At 50.1% G+C, this 26,515-nt stretch overlaps 1 protein-coding gene across 12 annotated transcripts in view; it reads left to right on the top strand.

Moving 5' to 3' along the window:
• Positions 1–26,515, top strand: part of Sema4d (semaphorin 4D) — a 101,607-nt gene that overhangs the window by 70,144 nt on the left and 4,948 nt on the right. For 6 of the 12 annotated variants that reach the window (XM_057787107.1, XM_057787104.1, XM_057787105.1 and 3 more), the window contains 10 exons: positions 2,797–2,890; positions 3,807–3,920; positions 4,835–4,986; positions 6,010–6,185; positions 6,269–6,425; positions 7,411–7,633; positions 8,727–8,842; positions 11,919–12,091; positions 12,168–12,211; positions 13,610–15,879. In XM_057787107.1, the coding sequence (XP_057643090.1) occupies positions 2,797–2,890; positions 3,807–3,920; positions 4,835–4,986; positions 6,010–6,185; positions 6,269–6,425; positions 7,411–7,633; positions 8,727–8,842; positions 11,919–12,091; positions 12,168–12,211; positions 13,610–14,532 (2,172 nt within the window). In that variant the 3' untranslated portion in view covers positions 14,533–15,879. Of the gene's footprint in view, positions 1–2,796; positions 2,891–3,806; positions 3,921–4,834; positions 4,987–6,009; positions 6,186–6,268; positions 6,426–7,410; positions 7,634–8,726; positions 8,843–11,918; positions 12,092–12,167; positions 12,212–13,609; positions 15,880–16,075; positions 16,283–22,982; positions 23,012–25,803; positions 25,819–25,861; positions 26,072–26,515 lie in introns of those variants that run through there. The other 6 variants (XM_057787111.1, XM_057787112.1, XM_057787110.1 and 3 more) reach the window with 6 other exon arrangements.

Consider the following 26,515-nt stretch of genomic DNA (forward strand, 5'->3'; position numbering starts at 1 on the left):
TGTGTGTGTGTTCGTTCTGTATGTATGGTGTATGTGCATGTGGTGGGTGTTCTGGGATGTAACGGCCCTTGGTCCTCAAAGATAGACGTCTTAAGTAGAAAACAAGGAAAGCGGACAGAAAGGAGGACGAGAAGAGGGTGGTGTGGTAGAGGCGTCCTCACCTGGCACCCCCGACTAAACCCTCATTGGTCTAGTTGGAAGTGTCAGAACCATTGTTTACACTCCAAAGCAATGCCTGGGTATGGGGTAAGGGGATAGAATGCTTGCTTTAAAACTAGACTAGGAAATTCTAATTTAAAAAAGAAAAAGAGAAAAGCTCCAACCTCCAGCAGAGCCCACCCCTGTGGCTTTTTGTGCGCCTGGACCACATTGTGCCATGTGTCATTTTTTGCATGTGTGTAGCTGTTCATATTTGTAATTGTGTGAGCGTGTGTACACTTGATAAAGTGTGACCCGTGGTTCCCATAGGCCTTTGCAAGAATCTCTTAAGAATGGGGACATCTGGGCTGGGCGGTGGTGGCGCACGCCTTTAATCCCAGCACTTGGGAGGCAGAGGCAGGCGGATCTCTGTGAGTTCGAGACCACCCTGGTCTACAGAGCTAGTTCCAGGACAGGCTCCAAAACCACAGAGAAACCCTGTCTCGAAAAACCAAAAAAAAAGAATGGGGACATCTGGTCAGATGGTACTGGTGCACGCCTTTAATCCCAGCACTAGGGAGGCAGAGGCAGGAGAATCTCTGAGTTTGAAGCCAACCTGGACTATACAGAGTTCCAGGACAGCCAGGGCTACACAGAGAAACCCTGACTTGGAAGAAACAAAACAAAATAAACAAAAATTGGGGACATTTTCTTGCACAACTGAATTCATTATTGTAGCTAAGAAAGAACAGTGGTTGTTAGTCCCCTCCGTCTTTCTCCCCTGTGCAACAGCTCAGAGCGGGCATAGCCCAGTAGCCTCCAGGCATCCCTGTGAGGTTTGATGACAGATGTGTATTATCAACTGAGCCATGCTGTCACTCCAGCTCATACTTCCTAACCTGACTGGTGACCTTTATTGCTTTTACTGGACCATTGGTCATTGCAGCCATTCTTACCTGTGAGGCCGTGTGTGCTTGCTGGCCTGTGGCTTCCAGCCAACTGTTTCTGGCAGGGCTGGTAGCTCCTGACTGGTGGACAGCACTGCTCCTCAACCTCTCCAGTCTGTTAGGTGTACAGTACCTGCCCCCTGTGAGTTTCCTAACACTCCTGAAGTGCTGGCAGGTTGCCCTGTGAGGTGGCTCATGTCTCTTCTATTTTTCATCCGCTGTTCTCTTCTGTAATCAGTCTGTGAGCCTCTTGTATATTCAGAAGTGGAAATACCTTATCATCACTTGTGGGCATTTCCCCCAGTTTGTCACGTTTTCCCTGTATGAGAACATTCTGATTCATTTTGTATTAATGTTTGGATGTATCTGTTTTTTTCCTTGTATGTGTCCTGTTTCTTGTTTTATGTTTGCCAACTTGTCAGAAATTAAGAGTTATCTGAGAAGAAGGAACCAAGGTTGAGAAGATGCCTCCCTCAGGTTGGCCCTGTAGGCAAGCCTCGAGAGTATTTTCTTATTAGTGGTTGATATGGGAGGCCCAGACCATTGTGGTGTATGAGAAAGCAGACTGAGCAAGTCACCAGGAGCAAGCAGTATTCCTCCATGGCCTCTGCTGTGTCTTTCCTCCAGCCAGAATTTATTCCATAGCAAATTCTCAAGTGTTCATGCTTTTAGTAACGTCAGTTTGGTGTATAATCCCACCTGCCTTGGTGATCTGGCAGAGGCAAACACAGGTTCTTCTATTCCTGTCTTTTGTTTATTTGTTTGAGACAGGCTTTCTCTATGTAGCCCTGGCTACCCTGGAACTTTCTTTGTAGACCAGGCTGACCTCCAACTCAAGGGATCCACTTGCCTCTGCCTCCCAAGTGCTGGGATTAAAGGTGTGTCCACCCACTCCCTGCTTTTATTTGAATCTTTACTAGTAATGCATATCACACAGCATACGATAACTATAAGTGTATGCCATATGTATGGCTATAGTATAAATACAGCTTAAAGAGGCTGAGGTTTGAGAACTGGGCTCAGTCTGTGTTGACTTCACATGAGACCAGCGCTGGGAAGGAGCTGCTGCAGTCAAGTGTTTGAGAGCAAAGCCAGAGAGACCGGTTCCAGTACATACCAGGTGATAGTTTGGTGTGGAGGGCCAACCATCACAGTGTTAGATGCCCATTGCTTCCTGGGCCAGATGAGGAAGTTACACCTTCTCCTGGGATCTGCCTTCCCAGGCATTCTTAGTGCAGATGTGTGCTCTGACACTCTCAACTTCCTCCCAGGAATAAGTTGCTTATCAGTTTGTTTTGGGTGGATGCTGTGGTGTGCAGGTCCATCCTTGTAAATGTAATCTCCTGGGGCAAGGAGCAGCCTGGAAACCGTTGTTTTATAGGATATGATGGGGCAGCTTAGAGCATGGTGTGGCCTATGTTGTTGTAGCGAACTTGGCTTTGCCTTCAATAATCAGAATAGATCCAGGTGTTGCTGGTAGTGAATGAACAGAGGTGAGGATTCCATGGTTTTTGTCTGGTTTGTGTTGCCCATTTAGTAGTGTGGTTGAACAAGCTGAGACTCTGATCCGGCCCAGGTTCTGTCATATGCTTGAGATGTATTTCAGGCGTCACTGCTCCCAGTGCTGGACCCACATGGTCAGGGTGCATTTGCTCCCCACTTTTGGTCTTCATGGTGGAAGGTCAGATGTTTTCTTTTTCTTCCACTGTAGAACTTGACGTCCTTCAAGTTTCTGGGGAAAAATGAAGACGGCAAAGGAAGATGCCCTTTCGACCCTGCCCACAGCTACACGTCAGTCATGGTTGGTGAGTCCTGCCTTTGGGGCTCCTGCGCTCTCTGAGTTTATGATGGCCCACCTGGGACACTCAGCTCTTCCCCCCCAGTCCTGTCTCCCTTGGTTTCACTCTGACCCTAGCTCCTTTCACAGAAGGTGAGTGTCCCACTGCACAGGCCCCTCAATAAGAGCTTTGGAGCTCATCATTCAGGTCCCACTGTAGTATCCCATGCTTCTGTCAGTCATGTGCACACCACCTAGATGCTCCTGGGGACGCGGTGCCTCCTGCTGTGGTCTCACACGTCAGAGGCGGGTGGGTACGTGTTGTCGTATGGGACAGTTCCCCTGGGATCTGACAGCTAGCTTCAATCTTCACCATCAGTGTACAATAGCCAGGGAACTTTGTGAGACGTTCAATACTGTATTATAAAATGTGTGAGGTGGCGCGCAGTCGTGTTTGGAGTGTGTTTTAAGTAGGGGAGGCTGGCCCATGCTGCCTGGCAGTGTGGGTGCCTCAGCATCTCTTTGGAATTAAAGTGCTTCCTACTTAGGATGGCTTTCCCAGGTGTCGAACACTGAGGAGTGTCCGTTTCAGCTGTGGGAATTCTCATTGGTGATTAGCTATCCTATTACCCTTTAACCTAGAAAAACTTAATTAAATTTGACGACTCTGATTGTTCTGGTAAAAGAAAAAAATGTTGATGTAGGAAGCAGAGAGGCATCACAGGAGTCAGGGAGGCCCCCTTTCTCCGAGGAATTAATGAGGGTATAAATAGATCATGGTAGCCTGGTGAGGTATGATACCTGGTGGAGTGGGAGTATGAGGCTTGCTTATAGGCCAGCCTGGGCTAATGTCGAGATCTTATGTTAAACAGTCGTCCCCAGCCTCCACCACAGACAGAAGGACTGATTGGTTTCCCCTCTCTACCTCCTTTTTGCCACTGCAGGGGGAGAACTCTACTCTGGGACATCATATAATTTCTTGGGCAGCGAACCCATCATCTCTCGAAACTCTTCCCATAGTCCCCTGAGGACAGAGTATGCCATCCCGTGGCTCAATGGTAAGAAGTATGTGCTGCTAGCCTCACGGGTGTGCCATTTCATTTTCCCTCTGCCTGTCCCCACACCATGGGGACTGTGGCTCATGTTGGATCCTAGGCAGTAGAAACTCTTTGGACTGCTCAGGATCCACACAGGCGTAGCTGTCTATCTCTCTGCTATCAACATTGTTCTAAATCTGCTTCTGTCGCACCCCTACCCTCCACCCCTCCACCCCCCCCACCCTCCACCCCCACCCCAAAATCAATTTGGGAATCTTTAATGAAGCTCTGGTGGGAAGAAAGCAGACATAGAGTTCAGGGTGTAGTCACTTTCCAGTGTGATGTGAAAGGGGGAGCCTCTGGGGTCAGACCAGGTGTATTTAGATGTTATAGTACTGAGAGACAAGCATGTCTGCTGTCTGACTTTAGGGTGTAGATGATAGGGGTGGCTACTTGTGGATCTTTTCTTGGGGATGCTGGCCAGTGAGATCATGGTCTTTTTGAAGCCGGCTCCTTGATCCGGAGTGAGACCCTGAGATCTGAATATGTAGGAGACAGCCAGTTCCTCCTTGGAGTAGGACGTCCCCAGGACTCCGAGTCTTGGTATCCCTCCCGTGGCTGCTGACACTGGCTGATCTGGCCCTTGTTTAAGTCAGCAGATGCTTGCTGGCTCTGCAGCCCAGCTCAGTAGGAGGCGCCCCCCTCCAGCTTCCTCTGTAGCACCCTCCGTGCACCACGCTGAAGCGGAGGAGGGAGGCGGGCAATATCCAGGTCTGGAGTTTACTAGTGTGACATGTGCACCCTATAGATATCCTAGAAGGGGCGCCTCCAGCCCCTAAGGCTGCACTGGCCAGCCTGGGACATCGTGGGGAGCAGGTAGAGAGGTGGCAAGGTGGCTTTGTGTTCAGGACTGATCCTGTGATACTGCTCTGCAGAGCCTAGCTTCGTCTTTGCGGATGTGATCCAGAAAAGCCCGGATGGTGCAGAGGGTGACGATGAGAAGGTCTACTTCTTCTTCACGGAGGTGTCTGTGGAGTACGAGTTCGTTTTCAAGTTGATGATCCCGCGAGTCGCCAGGGTGTGCAAGGTGAGTGCTTCGCCCTCTCCCCAGGCCCAGTTCCCACCCATAGTCCCGGACAGGTGCTGCCATTCCGAGATTCCTGTCTCTGGGAATCGAGACTCAGTGGGAGACGGAACAATGACCGGTGATTAAAGTGGCAGAGCTGTATGCATGCTTTCTCTCTTAAGACTCCAAGGAGGATTAGGAAGATGGGGTAGTTATTAAAATTCTTGCCACAAAGGCAAAAGGACCAGAGTTCTGATCTCCAGAATCCATGTAAATGGGTTGCAGGTGGACCCTGTAATGCCAGCCTGGAGCTAGTCTGCTAGAGGGACTCCTCATCAACAAGCTCTGAGTTTGATTGAGAGGCCTTGTCTCAAAGAATGAGGTGGAAGATTTCTGTTATCAACCTCAGGCCTCCAAATGCACCCACACATGAATCCATATGGAGGCACACCACACGTGCATATACATGAAAGGAAAAAAAATTGAAGGGGGAGAAGAAAGCATTAATCCTTTCCATGTGTGTGACTAATCACGGGTAATTGAAATTACAGGAGACAAGGCCAGGAAGGGAGCAAGTGGTTTTCTCCAGCCCTGAGTCGTCTGCAGTTCGTAACTGCCTCTCAGTCATTGGCTCACTGAAAATGAAAAACATCTAGAACTTTGTCTAGAATCAGACAGGCAGAGGGGATGTGAAAGGGTCTCTCAGTGGTGCGCTCACATGTCCACCCCCACCCATGGTCTGCGGGGTTGGGGTCTGTGATGGGCAGGAGGCCACCCATCACTTGCCTAGCTCTTACATGCTCCTTTGTGGGTCACAGCTCAGAAAGCTGCGGGAGCCAAGTCCAGTAGCACTTCTGTGACACTTGGGGTGACATGTGGTTGTTTTGGTTGTCATTGAACATGTCCCAGCCCACGTGGCAGTAGCACTGCACTTACGTCTGCAGCAGACTTGGGCTAGCCTGGTGGGTGGGGACATATGAGCTGGCTGTTTGTGTGGCTGGCCGTCTGTGCTGCCCCTACCATGCACTGTCTCTGGCATTCCAGGGAGACCAGGGCGGCCTTCGGACTTTGCAGAAGAAGTGGACCTCCTTCCTAAAGGCCAGGCTGATCTGCTCCAGGCCAGACAGTGGCCTGGTCTTCAATGTACTGCAAGATGTCTTCGTGCTGCGGGCCCCAGGCCTCAAGGAGCCTGTGATCTATGCAGTCTTCACCCCACAGTTGTAAGTTAGTTCCCTTGGAAGTTGGGGCCTGCCTGTCCTGATGACCCGCTACCCTCCTGACACTCATGGTTTCCCCGTCACAGGAACAATGTGGGTCTGTCAGCAGTTTGTGCCTATTCGCTGGCCACGGTGGAGGCAGTCTTCTCCCGTGGAAAATACATGCAGAGTGCCACGGTGGAGCAATCTCACACCAAGTGGGTACGCTACAATGGCCCGGTGCCCACTCCCCGGCCTGGAGCGGTAAGCAGGGTCCCCGGCTCCAGGGAGGGCTTATCTTCCCCTTGGGTCTCCGGCCCCAAGCATGAGACTGCAGATTCCGGAGCTTCCTTGCAGCCGGTTGCATGGCAACAGGAGTCTCTGCATTGGGCCGAGTGCTGCTGGGCCTGGGGGTGAAGAGTGAGGCTTGTTCTTTTCTGATCTCTTCCACGTGAACAGGGCTCACCACATGCTGCCCAAATGAGAGAGTACCACTGGCCTGGGTTCTTTTGAGAAACTGACATTGCCCAATGGCAGGCTCACTCGATTTCCCAATTTCTATAAAGAAACCTCGCTTGTCAGCAGAGCCTAGGCTGTCTCCTGAAGCAGCCTGTCCGTTAGACAACAGGTGTCACGTTCTGGCCTCCTAAATATAGTAAATTTAAAGCAAAGGAAATTCTAGGGTTGCCTGCTCATTGTCGCCACGTCGTGAATGGGTGTGTGGTGGTGGCTTTTAGATAGTGCCCTATCTGGCTCTTGAAGCTCTTCCCAGGACCAGCTTCTCTGTGGGTGGCCCCCCCGGTTAATCTGGTGGGGGTGCAGTGTTCACTGAAACATGTCTAAGGAGCCGGGACAAAGAAAAAAAAATCCCAGCCCTTTTTCCTTTTGTGCTACTTAGAATTTGGTTCCCCTTCCTCCCTCTCTCTCTCTCCCTGTGTGCGTGTGTGCATGTTAAACAATATTTAGCATGCTCTCTTCTCACAGGGAAGCTATGAAACGAGTGTTTTTAATTGGAGAGGTTTGCTGAGTGTTTTCATTGACACCTAATTCCTCTGCTGATCTAAGACAATTAAGACAATTATTTTAAGGCTGTGCCTTAAAACCATTGCTCCTGTCCCTGGGAGGTCACCTCAGCCCTGTTCCTCTTTGGAGAAGTGTGACTGTGGCCCTCCAGGGCTACTGATGTGGCCTCTCTTCTGTGCTCAGTTGGAGCTAAGAGGGCGTGTTATCACCCTGCTTTTTCCCACAGTGCATCGACAGTGAGGCTCGGGCAGCCAACTACACCAGCTCTCTGAATCTCCCAGACAAAACACTGCAGTTTGTAAAAGACCACCCTCTGATGGACGACTCGGTGACCCCGATAGACAACAGACCCAAGCTAATAAAAACAGATGTAAACTACACCCAGATAGTGGTAGACAGGACCCAGGCCTTGGATGGGACCTTCTACGATGTCATGTTTATCAGCACAGGTGGGTTCCTTGATAAGACTGGGAAATTCACAGGTCATTTGTGGGCAGATCTGGTATCTCCAGGCACCCGAGAGGTTTGGGACAGCGTGAAGGGATTTCTGAGACATCCCTGCACCTGGGATTCTGAGTTTCTGTGACTATCAGCAGGCACCTGGGGCACTTGTTACATATGCAAGTCCTGGCCTGTGGGACAAAGTAGTCCCCGTTGTCATGAAACCAGGGATTGGCCTGGTATTTCCTCATTGGTAGTGGGAGACCCTGCCCCGCCCGTCTAGGAGGAGCCAGGTTCCATTCTGCCCTGATTAGCCTTAGGAGGCAGCACAACTCCAGACAAGTCTTCAGGGATGGGGGTGAAGAGTTGGAACTGAGCAGCTGGCAGCGCCCCAGGGCCCACTGCCCAGATGACTTGAGCATTTTGCTTTCACCTTGCCTGTCTGGGCCCATTCTTGCCAAGTGGAGTGCAACAGCAGCCATCTTACAGCGAATGCCACTCAGGTGTCAGGATGTGACCTTACTGGTGAAGGTCGGTCACATCCACCCTGGGGCGGGGGTGATGCTTTGTGGGAAAACAGGAGTTCTTGTAACTTGAGCTCCTGATTATTTATTTTGCCGAGTGCTGCTCTCCACTTCTAAAGCAAAGCCTTGGTGAGGGAATGACTTGAGCCTGCGGAAGGTTGGCGTCTCCTCTCCTTTCGCTCTGACCGAAAGCAACTTAAAGGAAGGGGGTGTGTTTGGTTATAGTCCGTCATTTCGGGAAGTCAGCTGGGAACTTCAGCAGCGAGTCACATTGCACTTACAGTCAAGAGCCCAAAAATGAATGCACCCATGCTGCCTGCTTGCTGGGTTGCCCTATGCTAGCTTCCCTGACTTACATAGTCCAGGACTACCTGTTGTGGGGGCAGTGCCGACACAGTGGGTGAGGTCTCCCCATGTTAGTCAACAATCAAGACAGCCCTCCATAGACAAAGCTACAGGCCAGCCTGATCTAGGCAGTTCCTCTGCTGAGGCTTTTTCCAGGTGATTCTAGGTTGCAGTAAGTTGACCCTTAAAACAAGCGTTTCTCTCCTTGCTGACCTGGGTTTCGACCTTGCAGACCGGGGAGCTCTACATAAAGCTGTCATCCTTGGGAAAGAGGTGCACATTGTCGAGGAGACCCAGCTCTTCCAGGACTATGAGCCGGTCCAGACTCTGCTGCTGTCGTCAAAGAAGGTAATGTGGTCTGGGGCGGACCCGGCTGCTTGTCTTCTGCACGGTGAGGACTGGCTGGGATGGTGTCTCAAGGTTTGGCAGCCTCTGGCCTAGATGAGTCGGCCTTTGGACTCTGACAGCATTCTTCCATAGGATCTCTAGCTTGGGAAGAAGGTATGGCAGAGCCGAGGAGGTTGAATATACTAAGCCACTAGAGCTGGGAGCTGGCACTTTTGGGTCGTCTCTAACCTGGGGAAACACGTCCTTGTGCTTTGAGCCTGAGAGAATGTGAACTGTGCTGTGGGACATGGTACATGTGCTGATTGGTAACAGCTCACCCTGTGGAGCTCCCAGCACATCCACTGACAGACTTGGCAGCCAGAGTCTCAGTCCCAGGTGCCCAGCTTTGTACTCTGGCTCCTATGAGCCATCGAAACACATCGATGGCCAAAGCAGCCTGTGGAAGCCACAGTATGTGTTGCCTAAAGTTTTCATAAATCATAAAACACTCATTTTTAAAATGTAATCTCAAGCAATGAAAAATGTAAACCTCTACCAGTTATGGTAGTGCATGCCTTTAATCCCAGCACTCTGGAGGCCGAGAGACAGGTGGATTTCTATGAGTTCAAGGCCAGTCTGGTATGCATGGTGTTTTTCAAGACAGTCAGGGCTGTGGAGAGAGAGGAGGGGGAGCTGTGAAGAGACATATAAATAAATAATAGATATATAAATAACACATAAATAAATTACATATAAATTATTTATTTAGAGCCCCTGAATGGGACGTGATGCTTCACACCTGTAGTCCCAGGTCTTGGCAGGTGGAGGCAGGAGGATCAGGAGTCAAGGCTGGCCTGAGCCAAATGAGACCCCACTGCAAAAATAAAAGAAGGTATAAAGTCCTTTAGCTGGTGGACTGTATAGAAATGGCCTGGGAACTTGCTGTTCCTTGTCCACTGGCCTTGGGAAGAGGTGGCCACCACATATTGCAGCTAGGATAGGGCAGTAAGGTACAGAATGTGGGCTCTCCCAGATCTCAGCTGTGCTGCGTGTTGCCGTGTGTTTCTGGGCCTCACTGTATGGTCCTCATAAGGTGATCTCTGTGTTTGTAAGCTTTCCATGAATGTGACTGTTAAGAGGACGTGAGCCTCGTAGGTGTGGAGGACTGGGTTTGAGCAGCACAAGACCCAGGGAAAACCAGGAGCAGGGCCAGCACCTCCCTGCTGACAGATGCCACCTGCCTTGCTCCATGCCTACCTGCCAAGGTGCTCCCTGTCCTTGCCAGGACTCTGATGTGATCCACTGTGAGATAGGTCCCAGGTCATCCTTTTGGCTTCAGATGCCAGTGCTAGCTTCTCGTCTGTACCCTCGTCTTTGATGCCTGGCTGGTTCTGAACTCTGGCTTGGCATTGCCTTTCCCTATGGACTGCATATCCGTGGGCCCCATGTTTGTGATTTAGTTCCCTTTAGGGAGATAGCCACCACAGATAGCAAGGGGCCATCAGTCACTTACCTGTGTGCTGGACTTCTGCCAGCACCAGGTGGGTAGCTGGACCTGGCCTGCAGCCAGTCACATGACATGTCGTTGTCCTGGACGTCAGTGCCTGGCAGGGACTGAACTCTGTGTGGCTACACTGCAGTACCATGACTGATTTTGGTGACTCTTCCCTCACAAATACAGGCAAGCAGAGAGCACATGACAGTGTCTCTTGCTGGGTGAAATTTGCCTGCTTTCTGTTTGTTCTCTGCATGATGTGGATGGGTGTGGTCACACTGACATTCTGGATTCAGAGATGAGTGATGAGGACGAGTCCTTAACACAGGTGCATACTTTCTGCCGGGAGACCGGACTGGCCTTTGAAGGCTGTGCCTTTTGGCTTCTAGCTGTAGTGCAGTGTCCTCTACCGTAAGTCCAGGAGAGCAGTACGGGTATCAGATTGGGAGTGGGAGGAAGCTGACGAGGGCTGTTGTGAGCTTCTCAAGACACAGAAGTCTCTTTACCCCAGAGAGGGCATCACGGGTGGACCAGTCTAGCTCAGTGAACCAGTGAGCTTTGGGGAGTTACCTACAGGGTATGAACGGGGGATTATTTACGAGAGCGTGGGTGACTCAGAGGCAGCAGCTGCGTCAACAACCAACCTACTCTAGCCCAAGTAGCATTCCAGAAGCTGCTTCCGTAGAGCTCTCTACACAGCTAGCAGGCAGCTCGACAGGTCTCTGCTCTCCCAGGCCAGCGTTTGCTTAGTGCTTACGTAACCTTTGGGAAGAAGGACTTGTGAATCTTACAACTTTCCAGCTTCTGAAGTTCCTTTAGTTTCTGAGTCTTGTGAACTTCCCTCTGCCCTCTAGGACGGAGTGTTTCAGTCAGGGGAATAGGGATAGAGTTGTCTTTTCTCGGAGGAGAGGCTGGTGCAGAAATCCAGTGTCCTCAGCCCGAGCCAGCCCAGATGTGGAAGGGTGATGTCAGATCCCAGGCCCTGTGGATCCTCGGGTGCTGTTTGAGTCCTCCCCGGACACAGTGCACCGAACTATGTGTTTTTATACAAGATTTCTCTCTAAGTTTGCTTTTCCGTTGCTGTAATAATCGACCCTGACCAGAAACAGCCTGGGGAGGACAAGGTTTGTTTCAGCTTACCCTTTCCAGGTCCATCAGTAAGGGAAGCTGGAACAGGAACTGAAGCAAACATGCAGAGAAAGCTGCTTACAGGCTGGCCCTGTGGCTTCTGCTTCGCTACTGTCATATAAAGCCCAGGACTATCTGCCCAAGGGTGGCACCACCCACAGCAGGCTGAATCTGCCTGCATTTATTAGCAGATATGAAAATGGCCCATAGACGTGTCTACAGGTCAATCTGATATAGGCAATTTCTCAACTCCAGTTCCCTCTGCCCAGGTGTGTCAAGTTGACAACGAAACTAATCAGGAAACTGTCCTTTAGGTCATGGGGGTGAGGCCTTGTGACCTGTTCTGAGCCAGGGAGCCCTTCCCTCCCTGCAGTGTTTGAGCGCACCGTGACTTCCCCGGGGTTGGTAGAGAAGCTGGCAACCCCACCAGTGTCTTAGTCCTCCTTACAGCTGCTGTTTGTCTCCCACACACAGGGGAAGAGGTTTGTCTATGCTGGTTCCAACTCGGGAGTGGTCCAGGCTCCCCTGGCCTTCTGCGGAAAGCATGGTAGCTGTGAGGATTGCGTGCTGGCACGGGACCCCTACTGTGCCTGGAGCCCAGCCGCCAAGGCCTGTGTTACCTTGCACCAGGCCGTGGGCTCCAACAGGTATGGGTAAGGATGGGACTGTGTGTGTGTGCCCCGTGGACAGGCTGGAGAGTAATGGGTGCCTGTTGTCTTCCAGGGCCTGGATTCAGGAGATGAGTGGTGACACGTCCTCGTGCCTGGGTGAGTGGCCCCCCTTTGCCCTCCTGCTCAGGATGCCAAAGTTCCCGGTCTTTCCATCCCACACCGCTCGTGTGCATGTTGTTTTCCTTTCTCCTCCCTGAACAGAGGTCAGGCAGCATGCAGCAGACCTGTGACCTCTCCTTGTGGTGGACCTGTGGTCTTTCTCTGTCCCTGTGATTCCAGCAAGAGTGCTCCAAGCCACACAGGGTGTATCGGGTCACTGGAAGGCGTGTCCTGCCCTACACCAAGCTCCTCTGCTTAGCTGGGCTCCTTAAAACCTGAGATTGTTAAGAATGAGAAGAAAGGAGCCCTTGGGTATGGCCAAACAGCCTAAATTGAAAACCAGTGATTCAGGAACATTTGGTGCAGGGTCATACTTCAAGGAGAAAAATCTTACACTAGAATGGTAGTTTCATGTGTAAAATGTCATTTTAAAGTAATTTAAGGCTGTTTGTAGAACCTGACTTCAATCCCAGAACTCATGTAAAACAGCTGGCCATGGTGGTTTGTGCCTGTGATTCCAAACTTAAGGAGAGCAGGACAGGTGGATCCCTGAAACTTGCTGGCCCCAGACAGCCTAGCTGGCTTAGCAAGTACCAGACAAATGATGGATCCTGGCTCAAAAAAAAAAAAAAAAAAGATAACTGTTACTGGATAGACTTCTGGCCTCTATATATGAACACACACTCGCACACAGAAAATTGTACAAAATTCCCTCCAGGCTACATGTATAAGGTGTCACTATATTACAAATGAAATTTCATATTTTGGTCCCCTTCCAAAGATAGCTGTCTCATTTTATATATGCAAATATCCGCAACCCCAAACTTTTTCCTGTCTCTGGTATTTCCAACAAAAGATACTCCTATAATTAGTTCCTGTCCTCTTGGGGGTCCCACTACTGATGGCTGGCCATTGGGGAATAGCCGTGGCCAGAGGTAGACAGTATCTCACAGACATTCTGATCTGCCTTCCCAGCACATGAGGTCAGGTGGGCCCAAGCCCTGTGCCCCTTCCCCTCACCAGCCATGTCACAGACATGTAAGAAGAGGGTCCCTGGTTGCTGGCTGGCCTACCTCAGCCATTAGCAGATCATTTGGCAGCTGACCCTGGGTACTACTGCAGATGGAGGAGCTGACCAGTGCACAGCCCTCCAGCCTGCTGAGCTTTCTACAGGGACAGAGTGAGAATAGGGACTTCTCAGAGCTGTCACCGAAGAATTCTTCATTTCTGGGGGCTGCTGCCGGGTCTTGGATATCTTTATCTTGGTCCTGAAGATTCCATCTGGCTCCAGTGGGTGAAACTCTCTGTCGTCCTGTGGGTATTAGCCTGTTTTTGAGAGCACTTGAGTCGTCAGACGGAGTTGTTGATGCTGAGCACATTTATTATATGTTCCAGATAAGAGTAAAGAAAGTTCCCATCAGCATTTTTTCAAGCACGGTGGCGTAGCAGAACTCAAATGCTTCCAAAAGTCCAACCTGGCTCGGGTCGTGTGGAAGTTCCAGAATGGCGAGTTGCAGGCTGTGAGTCCCAAGTATGGCTTTGTGGGCAGGAAACACCTGCTCATCTTCAACCTGTCAGAGGGAGACAGTGGCGTGTACCAGTGCCTGTCGGAGGAAAGGGTGAAGAATAACACAGTCTCCCGGCTGCTTGCCAAGCACATCCTGGAAGTAAAGGTGGTTTCTCAGACCCCCACGTCGCCTGCCTCCCAGGCCGTTCAGACAGAAGGTAGTAGGATCACTTCCAAAATGCCGGTGGCATCTACCCAGGGGTCCTCTCCCTCTACCCCAGCTCTGTGGGTAACCTCCCCCAGGGCCGCTACCCTACCTCCCAAGTCCTCCACTGGTACATCCTGTGAACCGAAAATGGTCATCAACACAGTCCCCCAGCTTCACTCGGAGAAGACGGTGTATCTTAAGTCCAGTGACAACCGGCTACTCATGTCCCTCCTACTCTTCATCTTTGTCCTCTTCCTCTGCCTCTTTTTCTACAACTGTTACAAGGGCTACCTGCCCGGACAGTGCTTAAAATTCCGCTCAGCCGTGCTGCTTGGGAAGAAGAAGCCCAAGTCAGACTTCTCTGACCTGGAGCAGAGTGTGAAGGAGACGCTGGTGGAGCCTGCGAGCTTCTCACAGCAGAATGGCGACCAGCCCAAGCCAGCCCTGGACACTGGCTATGAAACCGAACAGGACACCATCACCAGCAAAGTGCCCACAGACCGTGAGGACTCCCAGCGGATCGATGACCTCTCCGCCAGGGACAAACCGTTCGATGTCAAATGTGAACTAAAGTTTGCAGATTCGGATGCTGATGGGGACTGACGCCGGGGCGCCCCAGGCCGCGTCCCCAATCTTAGTGGAGAGTGTCGTGTTGAGCCCATTCAGTAGCCGAGTCTTGTCATCGTGCGCCAGCCTCAGTCCTTTGTCTCTTTTCTCTTGGGTTGAGTCTGTGACTTGTCCCTCTTTGTCCTTTTGGGAAACAAATTATCTATTCCAGTCTCAAGTCCTGCAGTTGTCGGAGCGCTTATTTAAGATGAACCTGAGCCCTTTGTGTACTGGGGAGCGATGGCCGCCTCTGTGGGCCGAGAAGAGTAAGCCTTCCTCTTCCCCTACTCATAGCAGCCACTAAAAGATAATTTAATTCCAGATTGGAAATGACCTTTTAGTTTATCAGATTGGTAACATATTACCTGCTGTCCAGATTGGCACGGACTCTTTCTTTCACTTAATTATTTTTTAGGATTTTTTGTTCTGATTTTGTTGATGTCTTAGGTCATTTTTTTTAATTACTGAAGGAGATGTTTTAATATTCGTGAGAAGATGAGCATTTTCTAGATTTTTGTTATATATGGAGATAAAATATGGCTTATGTCACTTAAGATTCTCAGGGATAGACTTATTTTTGCTAAATGCATTCTTTCCTGCTGTTAGGAATGTAGGCCTGAAACTGTCTCTCGGACTCACTCACCCTTTATTTTGGTGGGTTTTTGTTTTGTTTTTGTTTTTTAATCTTACACATTTTGAAGGAAGTACCATTTTCCAAGATTGTCTTTCTGTGCTTTTTTTTTTTCCTGCCGTACATCTACAAGGTGGGTTTTGAGTAAGGGCAGGTGGCCCAGTGGCTCTGGGTGGCGATTGAGCTGGTCCTGTGAGGGGAGGAGGGTTAGTACCCCAATAACCCTGCTGCTGTTTGAGATCTGCTGCCCTAATGGATGGAGCCTTCATGAAGACAACCTTGGTTCTTGATCACTTCCTGTCTCTCCTCCATTACATCTCACATCACTGCCCTTGGACTTCCACCTTGACTGTCCACGCAAGACAAGACAGAAATGGATCGGGTAGTTGGGCCCCCAGCCCTGGGACAGTGACCACAGCATCCCGTGTGGCAGCCGCTGCTGCAGTGTGACTTCTGCCAGCGTCTTTCAGGATGTGACTGGGCGGTACGAGCCTAGCATTTGTTTCTCACTCAGTGTGTGTGGAACACTCATTCCGTGTAGAGAGTGGTGAACTCTGGATCGCCTGTGCCCGGTAGACGCTCATCTTCAGCATGCCATGGTCTCATCATTCGGTGTAAACATTTGTGTTTATAAGATTTACTTTGTTTTTATTTTTCTACTTTGAACTGTATACATTTGAAAAGTACCCAAATAAACCAGAAGCTTTATCGTTGACTGGGCCAGCCTCGCCTTAGTGGAGGCTTTGTTGGCCTCCTGTTCCCAGGTGATGGCTCTGGGTGGGGGTCGGCCCTCGTTGCTTTTCTTTTCTCATCCCTAAGTGTCTGTTTCTTGCTTTACCTTCTCTGGCATGGGACTTGTTCTGATGACTTCTTCCTCATTCCTCAGTGCCTTCTTTTCTGTCCTCACAGCCTCATCTCCTAAGTCCTTTCCTCTTCCTGGCTCCTCCTCTCTATCCTGTCTGGGCCCTGACTCGTCTTCTCCCAGAAGTCCTTGGCCAGCCTTGGCCTCAGGGCCCAGCAGCCGTAAGCGGGTTACCTTGCTGCCACCCTTCCTGAGTGACCAGGCACAGCAGGTGCAGGCGCTGGGGACCTTCTACCTCTTCTGCCAGGCCACAGGTGAGTTGAGGGCCCAAGTGTCCATGGCTGTCCCTTACTGCTCACCACTTTGCCTTACCTTGGCTTGGTTCAGCATCTGTACTTTCAGCCCTATTGATATTTGTAGGTGGAATTTTCTGTCCTGCCTGGTCCCATAGCTGTTCAGTCCCAAAGAAACACACAGAGGCTTATATTAATTATAAACTGTTTGACCTATTAGCTCAGGCTTATTATTAACTATCTCTTACAACTTAAATTAACCCAAAATTCTTATCTGTGCTTAGCCACATGACTTGGTACCTTTTCTCAGTGCAGCATTCTCATCTTGCTTCCTTTACATCTGGGTAACGACTGTGTCTGGTCTTTCCTCTTCCCAGAATTCTCTTAGTCTGGTTGCCCTGCCTATACTTCCTACCTGGCTACTGACCAATCAGCCTTTTATTAAACCAATACAAGTTACAAATCTTTACCGTGTACAAAAGCATTATCCTACAGCAGTTGATCCTGAGATGAACTGTCTACGATATGAAGCTGTTGCTAGGCTACAGCAGGGGTCATCCAGCTTTTTGCCATAAAGATACAGGGTTAGTTCTTTTGGGCTTGTAGGCTGCTATGCCCTAGAAGCAGCCGTAGGCATGGCATGGTCACTGTTTTATATCAGAAAACTGGACCTATGGGACAACCAAGAGCCAGATGTAGCCTACAGGCCACAGTTTGCTCATCTGGGTTATGGAAGGAATTCATAGAATGGTAGAATGTGACTAGCATGTAGAAGGTTCCAGTAGTGGAGAAATAAGTAAATACATATATAATGCTAAAAATTGTAAGGTGAGGGTTTCTCCCTGGAGAATACTGCACAGGGATTGTGTACACTCAGGAACACGCAGAGCCCCTGTCTGTAGAGGACTTTGGCCTTTGTACAGAGGTGAGGAATGGAGTTGGTTGCAAGGAAGAAGTCTGGTTTATCTTAAAATTGTTTTTTAATTATCAAAGCTATGGAGAACTTGAAAGTGCCGCTTGTGTTGTTAAATTAGCTCTAGGATCCTATAGCCTGTGTCCCGTGCTGCGAATGCAACATGCCATTGGCAGCTGGTGGCCCCATCGAGGCTGTAGTTGACAAAGTGGATGGAGGTTACTGTGGACCTGAGTGCTGTGACTTCATCAGTGGAGATGTGCCGTTGACCCCCAGGCTTGGGAGAGTGAATGGCTGGGGCCTTAAGGAAGATAGATTCACTGTTAAATGTACAGAAACTATACCAGGCATCTCAACACGGGGAATCTGAAGCAGGGAGCTGCTTACTCAGGTCATGGGAAAGATAGGAGTGAGACAGGAAGGTTTGGCTTCTCCAGAGACAGAGCTGTCAGAAGTCACCAGTTTGGCAGTAGGGCAGTGCAACTGTAGGAAGTCACCAGCCCGAGCAGCAGGACAGTGGAACTGTGCTAACTCACGTGGCCAACTCTGTGTTTGCTGAGTTTTTCATTCGACTGCCGATCAGCTTCGTCCTGCCAGCCGCTCCCCAAGTAACCATACAGAGACTTAACTGATTTTAGCTGGCTCTTACCGCTTAAATTACCCATTTCTGTTCATCTGCGTGCTGCCTGGGGCTTGCTCACCTCATCTCCATACTTCCACATCCTGTGTGCTCTACTTCTCATGGCCTCTCTTTTCCACCCCCGAGACTCTGCCCCTCTTCTTCCCAACATTCTCTCTGCCCCCAAAATCCTGCTTAGCCATCGGCCAATCAGCTTTTTTATTAACAATGAGAACAGCATATCTTTTTTTAAAGGTTTATTTATTATATATACAGTGTTCTGTATATATAATACAGAATATATGCATGTGTGTCTGCAGGCCAGAAGAGGCCAGTTCTCATCATCCATGGTTGTGAGCCACCATGTGGTTGCTGGGAATTGAACTCAGGACCTCTGGAAGAGCAGCCTGTGGCCTTAACCTCCAAGCCATCTCTCAAACTCTGAGAGCAACATATCTTTACAGTACATAGAAGGATCATTGCACAGTACCGCTGAGGCTGGGCCTGCACAACCTACATCTACTCCTGCCAGCAGTACCGCTGCCCTCACCACCTCAGAGCTACCGTGAGAGGCTGGAGATGTGCTCTTCATACACTTCCATCAGCCTTCTCATGGCCAGACTTAGGGAACACTAGAGACCAGGGACTGAGGTACCATAGCTGGGGACTGTGGGGACCAGAAGAACTGGTACCTGAGTACTTCTGGCAGAGTGTACCTGAGAGCTGAATTGGGAAGGAGCGTGCTCCTTTTCCAACCCCTCAGAATGGACTGAGCACGTGCTGGGGAGATGGCTCAGTGGTTAAAGTACTTGCAGTGAAATAAGGACCAGGGTTCTCATCCCCAGAACCCACCTGTGATTCCAGCCTCAGAAAGTGGAGACGGGATCCCCAGAGCATCCTGCCTGGCAAGACTAGCCCAGTAGCTGTGCTCTGTGTTTGATTGAGAGACCCTGTCTGTGATTCGGATGGAGAAGTGAGGATGATTCCTGATAACTCAGGCCTCCAGATGCACATACGCACACGTGCACTCATACACATGCATACAATGTGTGTGTGTGTGTGTGTGTGTGGTTTGAGCAGATGCAGGACCAAAGTCCCCTCCCTTGCCCTCTTTCTGTTGTCCTTTCCACAAATTGACCACCTCTGGGGCCTTTCTTTCCTGCCCTGTCCTCTGCCGAGGCCAGGCAGCTCACAGGAAGGCATTGCAAGCTTTGGTGCTGTGTTTGGCTGGTTATGCCTAAGTGTGCAGGGGCCTCTGCTGTCCCTGAGCAGGTGGCAGGCTTGGGCCTAGGTCTGTAGACAGCTCTGTCTGAAGCAGAGGCTCATGGGGCTTCGGACTGAACTTGCTGCAACTTTTCTACAAGAAGCAGTGTGTTTGGGTTCTGTCTCTGGTGTCTGCTGAGGAAGCAAGGGCAGCTGTGCCAGGTGAGACTGCAGTTGCCTCTCCCAGCGCAACCACAGCCTCATCCTACAGCCCAGGGCAGGGCAGGGCAGGTCGGGAGCCGTGACCTGGGTTTTTCTCCTTCCTAAAGCAGCTGCTTGCCTGATGGTAGTTCTGAATGGCTTGGGGCAGGCTGATTAAAGACCTGGCAAGCTGTTTTTAGAACACGAGACTTAAAGAGAGGGTGGATAGGGAGTCTTCAGGTCCTTGGCTTGTGTCCTGGTGCTCACACTGGCTCTGCTGGTTACCCTGAGCTATCTTGGGGAGCCTCTTCCCTCCAGAGGGTTGATCGAGGTCAAATAGTTAGACTTGTGCTCAGGGCTAGTCTCCTGCCCCTGCTCCCACCCAGGGCCTCCGTGTCATCTGGATTGGGTGAGTATGTCCCAGGGTCTGAGGGACTTTGAGACACCTGCTGCTGCAGTAAGTGAGATGACCAGGGCAGGCTGCTGGGAAGGTCAGGCTGCCCACAGCCTAGAGCTCGCTGGACCTGGCACTGCCTTCCTGGTGCCTTTAGAAAGTCTGAGTCTGTGTGGGCCAGCATAGCACTGAGGTCCCTGTGCAGACCCAGCCCGGCTCCTGAGGGACTGGAGCTACTGTATTGCCCCACGTTGTACTGCGATTGCTTCCCAGGTGTCTTGATGTAACTGGTAAGTTCATGTTTATTCTGTCCTGCTGCCGGCTGCCATGGGGTTGGCACATGTACACCATCTACCACACCACACACACCACATATGCCATGCCACAACACACTCCACACTTCACATACACCACACTACACACACATCACCAATACTGTGTCACATCATATATACCATATATAGAATACATACCACATATACCACACTACATAGACCACATCCCATCTACTACACCATACCACACCACACACCACATATCCCACACCACATATACCACATCACATATGCCATACATCCTATTTACACCATGCCATACATACAATACACATACCCTGAACTACATACCATGCTACACATACATGTACATAGTATTTACTCAGTCCATAAACATCACATACATCACACAAATACCACATACACACAGACACACCACATAGCATATAGCAACATAAAACACCAACACCACAAATCACCCACACTAGAAAAAAGCACCAGTCAATGTTGAAGGAGGGCTGCTTGTTCATTTCCTAGCCACCCGGCAGCTCAGACCCGAAATAATCACACAGAAATCACTGCTTGGCCCACATTAGCTCTAGCGTCTTCTTATTGGCTAACTCTTCTATCTTAATTTAACCCATTTTTAGTAATCTATGTATCACCACGTGGCTGTGGCTTAACAGATAAAGTTCCCAGCATCTGTCTCCATCGGGCTACATGGCTTCTTCTGACTCTGCTTTCTTCCTCCCAGCATTCAGTTTAGTTTTTCCTGCCGAGCTAAGGTCTGCCTTGCTATAGGCCAAAGCAGTTTCTTTATTCATTAATGGTAATCACAGCATACAGAGGGGAATCCCACATCAAGTCAACACCATGTGCACACCCCTACACAGCCACTAAAATAGGCACTCACAAACAGCTTACCTACCATACACATGACAGCCACTATAGACACAAACAGCATACCACAGGGCACATACCTTTGCCCACCCTGGTAATCTAAGATACTAACTTTAGGTCTTTTACTAATGGCACAAGCAAATCCTTTTACCAAGCAAGGCTCCAGGCCTAGCACCAGCATGTCTGGGGTCCCTTCAGCTGGCCCGTCAGCTTCACTGGGAGCTTTGGTATGGGTTTGGGGCCTTCTAAGAGAGCTAAGGAATTGGGTGGTAGGGACTACCAAAGCTTCTTGCTCTCTGGGCCTCCTGCAGTCTGGACAGCTCAGGCTCTGGGCTCACAGAGGCTCTTTGGGTCCCTCCCATCCCTTCCTGAAGAGCACTGATGGAGACCTCTGTGGGCATCCAGGTGGGTGGAGGAAATAGGGTCCTTGGTGTCTTTCTTTCTCAAGGGGGGTATGGGCACACCAGAAAGTGATCTCCCCGATCCAGTATCCATGACTCAGTCATTGGACCTCTTCTGGTTCTGGTTCTTCCCGGGGGTGGTTTTGATAAAGATCACATGATCCTTACCCTGAGACTGGGGTTGGGTGCCTTTTACTACTTCCTGGAGTACGCTCAGGGTCCAGACTGCCTGCTGTTTCAGTTCGCTAGTTCATCCTAAAGGCAGAGCATCAGTAGACTTTGGTCCCCTAGAGTCCAGAACCCAGCATACTCATTCCAGGGGTGTGTTTCAGGTCCATAGTCCTAAGAATCCATTGTTGGTGGCTAAATCATCACCTCTCAAGACCAGCAGGTACAACCCTGACCACCTACATGATGAGGTATCTGGGGACGTGACTCAGGGCCAGGGAGAGAGAGTGACACACTTCCGAGCCTAAGCCTCCCTTACAGGTAACAGACGTACTTGATCTAAATCCCAGGCTGGCAAGGACCAAACAAGGTGCTGTCTGAGCTAGCAGTACACACTGCCCCAGAGAAGTCTGTACTAATGGGATATGGCCGCTGGGGGAACTCATGAAGGCTACAGTATGAGAGAAATTTCTAGAAAAAAAAAGTATGCTTTAAAGCCTTGTGCTGCTGATCTGTCCTGGGTGAAGTGGGATGGATACTGACTGTAGGGACTCGTGCTGAGGGGAGCTTTGAAAGAGCCTCTGTAGCTGGAGCACAGGCTTTGGGGGAGTGACCAGTCCATGGGGACAGGTGGGTCAGTGATTCTCTGCCAGATTTCCTCCCAGCAGGAGGCCTAGTATCCACTGGCTTGATGCCAGGAAGAGTCCATGAATATATGTCCAAGGTGGTGCTATGGCAAACTACCTGATGATAGCAACTGAAGGGGAGAGGGTTTTATTTTGGTTCACAGTATGAGTCCCTGCAGAAGGCATGGTCGCAGGAGCACGGGGCAACTGGTCACACTGCATCTCTAGTCAGGAAGCAGTGATGAACGTCAGTGTTCAGTTTGTACTCTCAAGACCCCCCCCCCCCGCCTCTCTTCCTCTCCTCTCCACCTTCACCTGCCCTCCAGGGTATCACTGTGTAGCTGCGGCTGGCCTGGAACTCACTGTGTAGATCATGCTGACCTCCAACTCACAGAAATCCACCTGCCTCTGCCTCCTGAATGCTGGGATTAAAGACGTGTGCCATTATACCCAGACTTTCTCTTTATTTTTTTTCTAGGCCCCCAATCTAGATGAATCCTTCACAGACATGCCTAGAGGCCTGTCTCCTAGGTGATTTTAGATCCTGTCAGATTGATAATTTCTACCACCACATAAAGGTATTTGAGGCAGATTAGCCCAAGGCAAAAACAACTCTTCTGCCAACCCCTAGCTGGGACATGAATAAAAGAACTTTGTGAGCCGGGTGGTGGTGGTGCACACCTTTAATTCCAGCACTCTGGAGGCAGAGGCAGGAGGGTCTTTGTGAGTTCGAGGCTAGCCTGGTCTACAGAACTTGTTTCAGGTCAGCCAAGGCTACACAAAGAAACCCTACCTTGAAAAACCAACCAAAACCAAACAAACACTCTACGTGCCCTGTATGTGGGATGTGGCTGGGCGACCTGTAACACATAGGCTCAGTTCTGGGTTCACTACCCAGTGCCAGATGGCACAGCACTGATGGGGTTGGCACCACCCAGTGCCGAATGGCACAGCACTGATGGGGATGTACTGCCTACTTTTAACGCTCCTTCTTCCTCTCTTTAATTTCTGCACTCAAAAGGAATTGGATAGTTAAAGAACAAATAGAGAGTAAGTACCACTTTGTCATCTTTCATGTCTGACAGTTATGCAGGATTTAAGTTTTTTAGGTGCTTAAGTCTGTCCTCATGGGGTCTGTGGCCAGTACATCCTGCATGCTCTCATTTCACAAGAACTTGGTCTTTGAGGAGCCTTGCAGTCGGAGGTTCCTGTTCTTGGGGTTTGGTGGTTAGTTCCAACTCGGGCTACCTGGATTCTTTGCCTGGGGGTTTGGTCGTGAGAATACTCCTGTTTTCTGTGCTCACGTTAGGGCAGAGCTGGTGGATGTGAGGAGGCTGAGCTTTAAACACACACACACACACACACCAGAGTTGGTGTCTCATGGTCATCCCTTGGTTATAACAAGAATTAGTTCAAGTTGGATTTTAGGTTGATGCTCATCTGCAGAGGAATGACTAATCCAACATGGTTTCATGAAAGGCATTGAGTGGCTACATAGAAGGGAGCCCTTGGCCCTGAGACCTGCAGATGCACACCCAGGATTCTACCAGCTGTGGATCCGGGTCCACAGAGCTGCACCTGTCCTGGACATGTAGAGGCTGTATCATGCCACTGTTCCCTAAACAGACTGGTCCACAGCTATTTAAGTGGTGTTTGTATAGTAGTAGGCACCGTAAGAAATCTAGAGACAACTCAAAGTCTTCAGGATGAGGTATGTGTAGGTCTTCTGCAAACATCTTTTGAAGTCCTCAGGGATCTGGAACTGATGCCCTGCAGGTACTAAGAGAAGTTGATTTTTTAAAAAGTGAAATGACTATATAGGGACCTTGGTTTAAGTCCAAGTCATGGCACCATTTGTATGGTGCAAGAGGGATCGTTGTTGCAGGTCCCATAGTGGGTGAGGTCCTAAACCATGGTGGGTGACAAAATACTCCATGGAGACAGAGTTTGGGTATAGAATTTATTGAGACAAAGGGAAGAGGGGACAGGAAGGAGAGAGAGGAAAGAGAGGGAGGGAGAGAGAGGCAGAGACCTTACCTCAGCTCCAGGGGACCACAGCTCGTCTGGAGCAGGGAAGCTGAAGAAAGTGTAGGCATTGTCGAGAATCAGGGTCCCCAGCAAAAGGTGCCCTTGTTCGTGCCGGTGAGGTGCTTAGCCCAATCCAGGCAGACCTGCCTGTGGGGTGTGTGCGTGCGTCAGGAGATGACACAAAAGTGGCAGGGCCTGGCTGAAGGGTCCTGGCCTGCCCAGCTCAATGTCCAGCTCAACGTGACACAGCACATACCCAGTGACAGGAGCAGACAAAGTGCAACATCACTAGGCTGGTTTGAACTGTCAGGCCATCTTCAGCCCAGTGCCTTCTCCTCCATGGTGGATGGAGTGGAGCCTGTTCAGCACAGCCAGAGCTTTGGTGCTCTAGGATGCAGTCAGGACCAACAGAGAGGTTACCTGTTGCCATCACAACTGTTTTGGCCCTAGGGCCAGAGCTCAGCCCCTGTTCATAATTCCCCAGACATGACAACCCCCAGTCACCCTATAATATAATTCGGGGTCTGAGGGAAGTCAAGCTTCTGCCTGCTTGGGGGTCTTCTGTTTGGGCTCACAGAGCCTCTCCCCCTCCCCGCTTTACTGGATGTCCCTGCCTTGCCCACTTTTCAGGACGCTGTCTGTCAGACAAGTTGAAGCTAGCCACAGTGCCTCCTTGAATGGGCAAGTGTGGTGGAAATAGGTGACCTTTGTTAGATTTGATTTTTTTTTCTTTTTTTTTTTATTTATTATGTATACAATATTCTGTCTATGTGTATGCCTGAAGGCCAGAAGAGGGCGCCAGACCTCTTTACAGATGGTTGTGAGCCACCATGTGGTTGCTGGGAATTGAACTCAGGACCTTTGGAAGAGCAGGCAATGCTCTTAACCACTGAGCCATCTCTCCAGCCCCTTTTTTTTTCTCTTTTTGAGACAGGGTCTAACTATGTAACCAGGCTGCCCTTGAACTCACAGAAATTCTCCTGCCTTTGCCTCCTGAGTGCTGGGATTAAATATGTGTGCCACCAGACATAACCTTAGACTTCATTTTTGTGTTTGAGATGGTCTCACCATATAGCCCAGGTGGCTTGAAGCTCACTGTGTAAACCAGGCTGGCCTCAAACTCATGTCGGTCCTCCTCCTACAGTCGGCTCCCGTGCTGCGAGTACAGATGTGCACCGCCACGCTCGCTAGTCTTTCCTGTCTTTTTCTTTCTTTTTTTTTCCTTAAGATTTATTTATTTATTATGTATACAGTGTTCTGGCAGAAGAGGGCACTAAATCTCAGTACAGATGGTTGTGAGCCACTGTGTGGTTGCTGGAAATTGAACTCAGGACCTCTGAAAGAGCAGCCAGTACTCTTAACCTCTGAGCCATCTTTCTAGCCCCTTGGCTCATCTTTTCAATAGTTGGTATAAAAACCCAAAGGACCAGGCATGGTGAGGTCATGCACACACATGTAATCCTGATACCTGGAGGGCGGAGCCAGGTTTATCAGGAGTTCAAGGTCATGTGGAATTAGGGTTCAAATACCTGCAGAACAGGTACCACACCTCCAGACACCGTAACCAGGTACTTCACTGGGGAAGTGTAGGGGTGCAGAGCAACCAGAAGCGGGAAGGTGCAGGTCATGCAAGTGTGCCCTAAATAAAGGCACCCGATGTCAGAATAGGAAGCCCACAGGAAGCCACAGAAAAGCTAAGGGTAGGTGTGGAACTTTGTGGCTCAGCTCCTCCAGGACAGACTGGTACAGAGCTGGAAGCTGCCCCAAGTCACTGCCAGTCCATTTGGGACTAAGATGGCCTTTCATTTGGGCAGTGATGGAGGATGGTCATCTGTCTATGTGGAGATGCAGAGAGAGCCTATGTGCCCACAGGTCCGGCAGACGTCCGCTTCATCTGGGAGAAGAACAGACACGCCCTGGAGACGTGTGTACCTGTGCAGACTCACATGCTGCCTGACGGCAGGGCCCATGCGCTCAGCTGGCTTCGTGACGCTGTCCGAGAAACCACCGAATACAGCTGCTCTGTCCTCTCCTCAGCAGGGAACCAGACCTCAAAGGTTCAAATTACTGTGATGAGACATGGTAAGTTTCGGGCCACTTGGGCAGCAACACTTCTAGGGGCTCTGTCACTGTGTGGTCCATCTAAAGACACTCCTGTAGCTTCAGTCTGAGGGCTAACCTACTTGTCTTCTGCTGGGGAAGAGGAAGATTTAGCTTTTCACTGCTTCATGGTGAACTGAGACACACAAGCACTATAAACACACCCACACACGTGTACGTATATATGCCATATACATGTATCCCTGCACATACATGCATGTATACCAGACACAAATGCACATTCCACAAGACAGCTACACGTGCAGAGCCTCTTCCATAACACACACTATCCACTTCCTGCGTCCCACTTTCCCATAAGGGAAGTTGAGTTCAGGTTACTAAGACGGTGGAGGCTGGGGAGATGAGGCTCTTGATAAAGTGCCTGGCATGCAAACATCAGGACCCAAGTAAAAAACCGAGTGTGGG

This window comes from Chionomys nivalis, chromosome 13 (genome assembly GCF_950005125.1).
Source record: "Chionomys nivalis chromosome 13, mChiNiv1.1, whole genome shotgun sequence".
Taxonomy (NCBI): domain Eukaryota; kingdom Metazoa; phylum Chordata; class Mammalia; order Rodentia; family Cricetidae; genus Chionomys; species Chionomys nivalis.